A 12,202-nucleotide genomic window follows, 5' to 3' on the forward strand; every position below is an offset into this window, starting at 1 on the left:
GAATTAACTTTTTAATATTTTTATAACAGGAATGTAAGGGGCTTCGGATAAATTATACCGCTCAAGTCAAACTTTTTAAAATCTTCACAGCAAAAAACTTTTCATTTGAATAAAAACTTCATATGGTAAAGTATATACATTTATCCGTAATCTTATGGGTAAATACTCGAAACTAGAACAGAACCTCCCCTTTTAATGTAAAACACAACTCCATCTTACCCCAATTTTTTATTTTCACGACCCCACACTAGATGTGACGTCCTATAAGAACGTCTTTCCCACAATGTTGTCCTCGTTGGCTTGCCGAAACTTACCTTTAAACCCCAAAAAAACAACAATTAGAATTTTCCTTTTTAATTCAAATCACAAACCCATCTTACCCCAATCTTTTACTTCCATGGCCCCATCCTGTGCGAGGGATGATCTAGCTACATGACTTCTCCACTCTGATTTAAAAAAAACTCCCGATTATCCCGATACTTATTCTTTGTCCTATAACGATTAACTTACTCGTTGTAGTGCTAACGCGAAACTGACTCATCTGCGAAGTAATATACCTTCAAAACATACAAAAACAACTTACTTTTTTGCAAAGGTACAGCTCATAGGCCGTACCATAAAGAACGATCGATATGGAATGCGAAATAATATATATATATATATATATATATATTTGAATTTTAATATTTTAACTTATTATACATACGGTGTGTACATAAAGTATCGATTAAATTTTTTTCTCGGTCTGGAATTTAGATAATAAAAAATGCTTGGATACGTTGACTTTAGTTTAAAATTCCATATATTCTGGTTTGATAATATGAACTGTGATGTCATCATTGTTCCAGATATGACCTCAATGTTAATTTCTTTAATGGTAACCCCTGTTTTTGATTATTCACCATGTGAAAGTGCGCACTTTATTATGTACAGGACATAAACTTTTTTTATTTGGTTACATAACAATTTTTTTGATAACTTCCTAAAAACCTATTTTCTATTCGGATATTTTTTGTTTAATAAAACACACCCGTTTCTATTGTGTTCACGCTGTTATCACCAAAGCCAATCATCGTAAAAATTTCAATTCTTTGTGCTAGAAATAAATGCATTGTAATACAACCTTTATTTAACAATAAACCTTTACGAAGTCAAACCAAAACTTATAAAACACGAAAATTAAAGCATTATTCATACATTTTGTATTAAATGAATAGAAACACTTGTACAATGGAAATAAATAAACAGACCTACTAAATAAATCAATAGAAGAATACCCCGATTCATTTAATGAATGTCTATCTTTTACGGTTAGGTACTGCAAGGAAAAATGTATTATTGTGAATTTATAAAAAAAATTGTTATGTAACATAGTAAGGGTTTATGTCCTTTAAGTAAAAAGCGTGCCCTTTTTCGTAAAATTATTAAAAAGAGGGGTACGATTTTAAAAAATTTATATTAACGTCATATCTGGAATAATGACGTCACAACTAATATTATGTAATCAAAATGTGTTGAACTTTCAACTAAAGTCGATGTATTCCACCATTTTTTATTTTGTCAAGTCCATACGAAGGAAATGAATTTATTGCATACTTTATGTGCACACTGTGCTATAGGTACATGCTTATCTTGGCTGCATTGTATGTTACACAGTGTGTACAAGATAGGGATGGAGTGCATGGAAATTTCACAACCGCCTAAATTAGGTTGGATGGCAGGAAACTGGCGCATTTAAGGGAGTCATTTTTTATGATGCATATTGATCTGTAAAGTTACGTTTCCTTTTTTTTCCCGAGTTATAGTAAAAAAAACTATTTTTCTATTGTCATTTTTTATAAGCTTCAACTGAACGAATTGTTATACAAAGTGACTCTAAAATAGACAAACTTACCAGGGCCGTACTAGAAGACAAATTTCTTAACTATTTTTGACAAATGTAATATCGCAGTATGAAACCAAGTGTATCTTATTGAAATTTATAAAAAAAGTCGATGGAAAAATCGTTTTAGTTGTGATGTATCTCTTATCATAAGTCGGGGAAAAAATCGTAAATATAAGTTTTTTTCCAAATAACTGAAAGCCCGAAAATGTTACCAGTTTGTTCGCATCTTCCCTGGAAGTTTGTTTCTGCTGGCCTTAACAAGATCCCCATAATGGCACCCTCACCTCGGACCCGCTGCCGTCTTTGAAACTATGAAGTCTGTTAAATGCTAACATTTTTTGTAAAATTTTACGACGTTGCTGCAATATTCTTAGTTTTCAAAATATCACGAAAAAATAAAAAAATTGGCAATACTGGCAAACGAGAATATTGAAAATTCTATCGTTCTACATGACCAAAAACTTTCCGTTTACAACAATCTCAGCAATATCCATACCATCTGACTTTTTTAAATACGGATCTGGATTTTTTCGTCACCACATGAAAGCCTGAACAGCGTTACGATGTAAGCGTGGAATTTTTGGGATAGGGATTAACGGTAGAAGCGTACGTTTATGGTCAATATAAAAAAAATGCTTTCCCATTTAATCGAACTTCTAGCCCATGTGGTTGCGTTTTACCTCGTACCACTCCGATACAGGGTCCCGATACATACCGTTTTTTTTTTTTCAACAATCGATAATCTGTAGACCTAATTACCTTCATCATCAGCGGTATAATTATGATGGTAATCAAAACCTATTATTAGCAAATTTATTAAGCGCACCTGTGGGTAAAAGAGTTGTTTAGACTAGAAAAGAGATCTCATAAACAACTTTCTAGAGCCAGACCCGCTCTTCAAAATATTCGATAAAATGGGTTTGGGTTTTAGTTGTGTACGTTTCGCAATTTTATTTACGGTTCCCTCGGTTTTTAACATAAACTGGATTATTATTACAAGTCTATCTACCCTGTAAATTCATGATCCTGCTGGCGAATTGAATTTATATGAAGCACTATCTTGGATGTCTATTCTAGTGTGAAATCAAATCCACTCCGCACGGAAAACGTGTTTGAAATAATACGTCGAGCATACACATACATATTAATCTTATTACAAACTTAGTCAGTATTTTTAAAACTGTTTATATACAGAAGGAGATCAAAGATATGCTTATTAGCAAATGGAGTGTATACCTACATTACATTAACAGACCAAGTGGTGTAGGGTTTCGATATATTGTATGTATAAGGTGAAAAACCTCTACGAGATTTACGCCAATTCTTTGGTATGGTGAGCCCGAAAATTACACATCGCTTCATTGTAGCGAAGAAGGCTCATGCATAATTTATGGTTTTAAAAAAATTTTAATATTAGTTTGGCTACTTATCATTCCACCTTGAATCGCTTAAATATCTTTTTAATTTGCACACCTAATAAAACGATCGGTTTTAATAGTGTTTGCTAAACTTAATCTGAATTTTCAAGGAATATGTGGTATTCGAATTTTATGCACATTAGTCATACGACTAGGAATGTGGAGTGTGATGGTCGAGTCCCATTTGATTTTAAACTATATTTAGTTTTAAATCTCCGTTTTATCCCACGTAAACGTTAAAAGACACAGAAACCTCAATAGATATGTGGTTGGTGAAGGTTGAAGCCTCAATCTACTATTTTGCATCTTACGCACACTTGAGCGTTGAATGCAACAATGTTGTTAATATGTTCAATCTCGCATTCCATTGCCGAAAAAAGAAAGTAGCACTTACCAAATCAGAAACTGCTTTTACTTTTTATTTAAAACATTTTTGACCTTAATAGCCTTGAACAAGGTGCTGTTAAAATTTTCGGGTCAATTGCTGAAGTAACAAAATTCATGTTAGAATACCCCGATGGTATGGTCGTATCAACGTGAACAAATCTATTGCGGGTGTACCCCGTCGAGAGTATCAGATATTACTCACGCTCCCAATGATATATTTCTCTTCGTTGTAGGTACAGTTCTTGATATTAAACAATAAATAAGCAAATCTATGATAAACAGTTGTATTTTTCATCGGAATTCTTACCGCACACGTTGAGAATTGTGTGCATACAGTGTACGCCTGTTAACTGTTCATAAACTTGCAATTAATACCCAATACAATAAAACGACTTCCTGAAAACTATTTAACACCTCCTTATACATTAGAGTTGCAATAAATCGGGTAAGTGGTTATAGAGTGTTTAGTGGCATGTGTTAGGTGATTTGTCCACTAAAGGAAGATTCCAAGATGATGGGGATTTAGTAGGAAATTTCCTTGTTGTCTTCAATACTTTGTTTACTGTAGATTAATGATCCCATGTAAAATTCCATTGTGGCCTTAGATTCGCTGTTTAGTGGTTACTATCGGTAATAACTCTTTATTGCAAGTCAGAATATAGCTTTCGATTCCTGTATACAGGGTGAGTCATGAGGAACTGTACATGCTTCCACAATGGAATGAGATTACTAAGAAGAATATTGAATGAGCACTAAAAGTTGCTGGCATTTTTATTGTTGTTAGACAGGGAGTTTTACACAGTTTGCCGAAAAATGGTTTTGGCTAGAACATTCTAATTCCAGTTTGCTTTTTATCATTTTTGGATGAGAGACTACACTGTAGTGTATAAGTAAGATTGCTAAGAAAATCCAGCACCGTCTTTAGAAAATTTAGTACCTCTTTTCCACACCAAAAGAATCACCTGGTATGCGAACTTTCGAAAAGCGCTATGCACAATTGTTAAAGATTAGATGAGTTAATAGTTATACGCAGTCTACTAACTTGTCACATTATCTATTGCTTTGTAAAAAAAACGAAGTTTACGAAAAAGCTTCAGTTTTGGATATACCTATACTATTATTATCTTGAATACACCGTATTTCAAAGTCAAATATTGAGCTAAATGTAAAGATTTTTATTTTGAAACTATCTTTAAGTAATAATTACTAGTAGTAAGTAGCGAATTTTTTTTTTAAGTTTTTAGAGCTACTTTCCAAAAATAGTAAAAGTAAATTTTCTTTTTCTTTTCTCTCGTTAATTTAATTTTAAAATACAGTGTATTCAAGATAAGGATGGTAGGTATATCGAAATATCTAAGAGTTTAACATTTTCGTAAATATCATTTTTTTTTTCAAAGCAATGAAGAGGGTGATAAATTTGACATTTATACTCCAATAGAAGAAACTGCACACCATGCGTTTACTTTAGCCGAATATTACTCATTATCAGCGATTCGAAAATACGTATTGTCGTGGTTCCAGTATCTTATATTTGGAAATAAAACAGTACCATTGATGGAAAACGTGGCTTCATCAAAGAACATAATGTCTTGATAAAAGTACTAGTTATTCATGGTTTGAGCGTCCATGGACAATCAGAAATCCAAATGTCTTGCTTGATCTTCTAGCTCTAAAGCGCGATTAAAAATTGGATTGAAAAGATGAAATTTCAATTGTTTTTATATTTTTTGAATATGTGTTTAACTTATTTCTAATTGAAATATCCTTCACCGTAAAGAAATTTTTTTATTACTTTGAATCGAATCCATTACAATAAGAATCGGGACGTCATCTTTCTCTCGAGCTATCTCAGTTTCCTTTACATCTAATGCGGAACCACTAGTTTAAGATTTCTTGGTAAATTTTTGTGTATCAAATTTTGAGATGTAAATTTACGGAAACTTTTTATTAAATTCCTCGATAACTCGACGAATTACGTTTTCCATAGTCCTCCATCAGGTAAATTCGTTGCTTTTTTGACAACATTATCATTTAAATTAAGCTTTGTTTATGGTCATCATGAAAACAAGAATTATCTTTTGAGACTTAGAATTTTTATTTAGCTAAGCGGCCCTAATTTTCGATATTTCTCTGTAACGAAAATGAAATCTGAAACGTTGGGAGTTGATTCAACTCTTTGTGAACAAACAAAAAACTTTCATGAAGAACGCATTTTCCTCGTGAAATGAAAAATAAGGAACTTTCTCCTCTTTTCAATCCTATCCGGGGACATACTGTATATACATATTTTGTATATGTAAGTGCATTTTCCTGGCAAGTCAACTGCGCCAAGTACGAGTCTCCTACTTTAGTAAATCTGCAATAAATCCCGATAAATCCGTCTTAACAGCATTTTGATTTTTTTTTTTTGAGTGCCCTTAATAAATCACAAATGTTTTATTCACTCGAATGGATCTTGGCCGACAAACTAAAGTCTGCATTAAGCTAAGTATTATTGAACCACAAAAAAAAAGCGAAAACAAAATAAATAATAACAATTGTATCAGGGAACGTGATACACAACTCGAAATATTAGGAAGGCAAATGGTTGAATTAATAGACTTTCTCCAGCACTTTGGTTTATCAAATAGCAATAAATCAATGAGCACTGATCTTGGCTCGTTAGGGTTGGCGTGAAAGCGAGCTCAGAATCGACATTCGTCATTTAATCGCAACATGCATGCAAATTCTTTGTCTTAAATATAAATCATTAAGCCTCATTGACCCACGATTAAAAGTAATGGTCATATTTAGCCATTATTTATGTACCTGCTCTTGTTTACTTCGAAAGATTTATTACCTACAAGTTATCTGATGAAACGTCGTAAAGCAGCCTTAAGGAAGTTTCATCAAATGACTCAATGTTACTCAGCATATATATCTTAACCGGTGCTTTTTATTATTCGCATAAATTTAGAAATATCATTACCAGTCTTACAAAGAAAATCAAATTATATTTACTGAACAAGCCAAATGCATCGCGAATTAAATGAGTCACAATGGTGCTCAACAAAAACACAAATATCACTCGTGTTCTATTGACGATTTAAAACGGAATTGGAACTGGATTCGATTTACTGAATCAACTCAAAAATTCTGCGTGTTTTGTATACCGCCATGTATACACAAAAGGCCCTATTGAAGACGTAAAATAAATCTAAACTTAACGAAGAAAAGATCACGTTGAAGCAAATGGCCTGCGAGAAGAAAGAAGATAAATTACCGATTGGGAGAACGGCACAAGTCAAGAGTATTCTAGAAAAAATAGCTAGAACGTTGATACCGATTTTGAAGATCGTTAGAGATTTGTGAAAGATCATCAACGGTGAGTATTAAAGAAAGCGAGATTTGATCAAACCCAACTGTAGACCTTAAAAGCTGAAGACACTATGAATCACCGAAGAACATTTTTATTCAGGGTGACTCATGAGGAATTGTACATGCTTCTACCATGGAACAAGATTACTACGCGGAACATTGAATGAGCATTAAAAAATAGCTCGCATTTTGTATTGTTATTATACAGGGAGTTTTACACATTTTGTCGAAAAATAGTTTTGGCTCTAACTTTGTAATGCCAGTTTATTTTTTTTTACACTTTATGGTGAAAGAGTATACTGTTATGTATGAGAAAGATAATGTATTCAGAGTTTAAAAAATCAGGGACCGTCTCCAAAAAGTTTTGATGGTGTTTTTCACAAAAAAACACTCTATATACGAATTTTCAAAATAGTGCTATGTCCATTTGCTAAAAGTTAGATGAGCTAAAAGTTGTATCCAGTGAATAAATTTGTAATACTACGTATTCCTTTGTAAAAAAACCGAACTTTACGGCAATGTTGCAGTTCTGAGATATATAAGATGATATATGGCATCTATCATCTCTATCTTGAATACCTTTTACTTTGAAATCAACTATTACAGTTAATAACAAAACGCAAGACTCTGAAATATTTAATGAAATGATAATGGAAAAAATAATTTACGACATAGTTAATATTTTAAAATTAACATAACGACGGAAAAGAGAACAAAAACTTATTTTTACTATTCTCGGATTGTTTGGTTAAACTGGATTTGTATGAGAAATTTTTATTTGTAGTTTTCGTGTTTCGCCCAATTATTACAATAAAAACTTAATAAACAAAAATCTTGATTACCATTGTCATAGAAACGAGAATTAATTTATGGGAGTTAGAAAAATTTACAACTAAGCGAAATTTTTCTGTAACGAAAAGGAAATTTGAAACGATGACAATTGACGCAACGGTTTTGAAACCAAAGAAAACTTTCATGTAGAATGCATTTTTGTCGTAAAATAAAAAATAAGAAACTTTTTCCTTTTGGCTACCCCATCCAGTATATTAATTTTATTTGAAGTATGAGACGATATCGGTATTTACTTTATAAATATAGTTTAAGTAATTAGTGGGGAATTACCTATAATCTTCCACTCATTTTATTGGTAATCGCAAACATAATTCAATAAATAATGATAAGTATGCTGTTTGTTTCAGAAGCATGGATGTGTGGTTCAAGCGCTGGAGTCTAATTTTGGTGGTGGTGACCAATATTCATTTCACAATAGCTTATGGATCCGGATCAGGCATGGGTAAGTTTATGATTTTTTATACGAAAAACGCGAATACTTCATCTTCTATTGATTCAAAATCTTTTGTCGATTATTTATCAATCAATCAATTTTCGTCATTATCATTTCGAACAGCCAACATAACAGCATCATCTGCAAACATATCAGCTGTTAGCTGCTGTATCACGTTTCGCGTTATAGAGATCAAAAGTGTATTGATGTCATTTACTGTAATTTTTAGTTTCTGCTTGCATATTTTCTTGCCTTATAAAATTGAAAAATTAAATCATGGGGCTTTTAACATTTGATCTCGTCGCATTACGGACTCTCTGAGAGTAGTCTGAAGTTGAAGAGTCGCCTTATTTGAAGAAAGAAGCATTTAGAGCAGCGTTTAGGATTCATAAGGTCGAAAAATAATAACAAGGTTCTCCTCCTGTCTTTGAATTTCAAAAAGCAGACATAGAGGTGTTCCATCCGCAGATCTGTGGGTACTATGAGGTTCTCTCCGAGCACCGTTAGACGTAAAATGCAATAATTCATATTGCAAACAGTGTTTTCGAGAGTCGCACGAGGATAACGTACATAGACTCAGAGGGGCCTGAACGTAAGAAGGTTACTTTCCCAGTCTTATAGAGGAATTACGTGAACTCGGAATAGTTAGTTGAGATTTTGTAAACGGAATATTGCAATCTTAACGTGATATTCCGAATAGTCTCAGATATTGGTATGAAATATTGATATGATTGCTAATAAATTTCTATTGGTACATTTTTTTTATTTGCCAGGAATTTTCCAAGATCGATTACTTACGCACTGTGTATGAATCAGCCATCAATACCACTGTCACGATGAGCGACCTGAATCACAATTATATCACATGATCTGTATTTCTATTAAAGTTGATTTTTTCTGCAGGATTACTTTGCTATGTCACTTCCAGTAAACACAGGGAACGTGTTAATCGGCAAATTTTCCATTTCGATTTGATATTTTCGTATTTGTAAGCACTAGCCCCTTTTGATTTGGAAAATAAACTGAATTCGACATTGGGCGTGCTCGCAATTGCTATATTCGGAAGTTAGAGTTCTACAATCCAGTCCATCAGTTTTATCTCTGATATATGTCGTTTGTACACTTTTTTTAGTTGGCCGCCGAGTTTTCCCGAAATGGTTTCATTGGATTTTTCTATTTGGAAACCGGGGGGCTACGAAAAGTCAAGTGTACAGAACACCACCAAAACGACGAGGAAGAAACAGTATCTCCTCGGCCCTATTTCGTCTATTTCTTCCAGAACTAAATTTTGGGATCTCTATAGTCAACGCTTAAACGCTGATTTTATGATAATATTTTCCAATCCGAGTAAAACATAACCGGTTTCAGCAACTATTATTTATTAACGGAAAAATGCCCTCTAAACCACTTGGTGCACCTGCCAAAACATTTTTCGCTCCCATCTTAAAATTAGAAAACACACAAGGTCCAACATTAAGTATATTTAAACCGCGTTCAGAAGAGTAAGATATTCTCGTTTACAACTAATTGCGAGTAATTATTTCCATAGCTTGATGAACACCTGTGTTCTCTCATGCATATTTGCAGCTGGCCAGGATGGAGTGAAAGTCTAACCTGCGTGGTTCTCTTTTAAACGGCCACTGGTTAATAGCATTAAATAAAATTTAATTATAAAATTGAGTTATCTGATCGGACCGTTGTCTAGTGATAATGAAAATAATGGTTGTTTACACGGACAATTGCTCCACTAAAAGGTTTGTTGTGTTCTAGCCTGCGTTTGAATGCCACCGAATTAAAATTTCGTTCTGCCCGTGTCCATTTGATTTTTATTGTTGTTGTTTGAGTTGTTTGGCATAATTACTTAAGTAGTGGACCGTATCACCTACAGCCTCACCGAGTCCGATGGCGGCTGTAAACTGCCAGTTTACTTTACGTCCAAACATTTGAGATCGTAAATATTTACATGATCTCTTTGTCTTGAGTTAAGCAGGATACGGCCTATTAACTGCTTTTACTTGTTTGAATACCAATTAAGCGCGAATATGTTAGTAGCAACTCTATATTCCAACAGTAATAAACAACCATGAAAATTCATTTAAATTTGCCCGTTTATTGCCTGCAATCTCCGCGAATAACTACATGAATCGAGAATTTCAAGTTCTTCGCGAAAGGAATCTACGTGAAGCGTCACATCTTCGAACTGTCAAATATCAGTTCTTTGAAACTCTTATACGTGAATTCCTCAGCCTGACATGGCATTGAGCAAAATTACCCAAAGAAAGATTTGCATAATTATGCGTTAGGTTACGTTTATGATCATTCCAGACGTCTGTAATGATATAGCAGCTATGAAATGATACTCTGCTTGACTGCAAGAAATTGCTTCTACTCTATTAATAAATTATAAACGCCCGAAATCATAAATCAATGATGAAACAAAAACCAACTTTCCCATGGTAGTTTCGATTCTACATTTATTATCTCTATGTCAACACGCACTCGAGCTTTCTTACCTTCTTACCTATCCGTATTTGTATAATGTTAAGAGCACCCTGCTTCCATTCAAAAGCCGATTAAAACATTCTCCATGGGAGTCAACCTTTTTCAAACATTAGCGTTATCTCGAGGAAGATCTAAACAAAGAACAAAACCGCTGAAATGGTCACAACATCTTCTTTAAGTGCCGACACCACGTCAAAAGATAGAGAGAGGTAACTTCATTCAAGTGGTGTTCCATTTTGTATAAAGTGGATGACGAATAAAGTGGTTCGTTGTATTCGAGAGTGTTTTCTTTTGTGGTTGGTGAATTTTTCTGTTGGTCCGTTTCAGTGGTAGAAAATAACCGATGTAGCGCTCGCAGCTCTATGTGTTTATGAGATCTTGTACGCTTGAAAGATTTTTTGTAAAAAAATAAATGGTCTAAAGTAATTTTTGTGTGGTTATTTCCGAAAATTAATTCGAAGGAGTGACCCTATGTACATACACATTAACGCATTTTTGGTATTGTTTCCTCTAAAGGACGTTGTTTTGAATCTTATATCTTGATCAATTTTGAAATCGTTTCTTTTTCGTGATAACATTCTATGCCGCATTTTGTCGGAAAGTAATCGAACGTGAAAGCGTCAAATTATGCCTCACATGGAGGGGGCCTGAAATGCCAAGGTTATTTGTAAGTCAGTCACCCTGTATACTAATGAGCTCTTTAATTATTTAACTCTTTTACCAAAAGTTGCAAATTGAACTTACCGAATCCTATACTAGCACTATTAGTTTCAGCACTATGAGCCAAACTTCTAGGCTTAATCAATACAACAATCCGTGTCCGCAAATGTTTTCCTAAGGCGTTACGGCCTTAGATGCTTTAAGACGGTTATGTGCGAAAATGTTTTCATCGAGTTTTAGTATGTTTCACCTTAATTTATTTGTAAAAATAACAGTACAATAATTGATCAAAAGGTCGTTATTGAACTTCATTGTATCTGTCTAAACGACGTACATAGTTTCTACGGACTGGACTAAAAATTTGATTTTCGTTTTGAACGACTTCAAACACCGTAGTTACTCGTGATATTAAATTTTGCTCTTTTTCCAATGGCGTTTCATAAGCCAGCGACTTTGCATGACCCCTCAGAAAGAACTCGGAAGATGTTAGATCGGGCGAATTAGGGGGCCACGGAACTGAACCACCTCTGCCGATCTAATGTTGTCCGAACTGACGAGCCAAATACTGACAGGCTCGCACAGAAAAGTGTTCAGGCGCATCATCATATTGCAACCAGATTTTCTGTCGAACTTTTCAATGGGCGCTTCCAAGAAGTTCCGACAAGATGCCTTGTAGAAAACGCCTGTAGATAGGCCCCGTTAAACGAT

General features: G+C 33.9%; 1 protein-coding gene across 3 annotated transcripts in view; it reads left to right on the top strand.

Moving 5' to 3' along the window:
- The window catches only part of cv-2 (crossveinless 2), a 73,989-nt gene that overhangs the window by 20,728 nt on the left and 41,059 nt on the right, over positions 1 to 12,202 (top strand). For 2 of the 3 annotated variants that reach the window (XM_066302108.1, XM_066302089.1), the window contains exon 2: positions 8,247 to 8,341. In XM_066302108.1, coding sequence (XP_066158205.1) covers positions 8,251 to 8,341 — 91 coding nt within the window. In that variant the 5' untranslated portion in view covers positions 8,247 to 8,250. The remainder of the gene's footprint in view (positions 1 to 8,246; positions 8,342 to 12,202) is intronic. The other variant, XM_066302099.1, reaches the window with a different exon arrangement.

The sequence above is a fragment of the Euwallacea fornicatus genome, chromosome 1, assembly GCF_040115645.1.
Source record: "Euwallacea fornicatus isolate EFF26 chromosome 1, ASM4011564v1, whole genome shotgun sequence".
NCBI classification, from domain to species: Eukaryota; Metazoa; Arthropoda; class Insecta; order Coleoptera; family Curculionidae; genus Euwallacea; species Euwallacea fornicatus.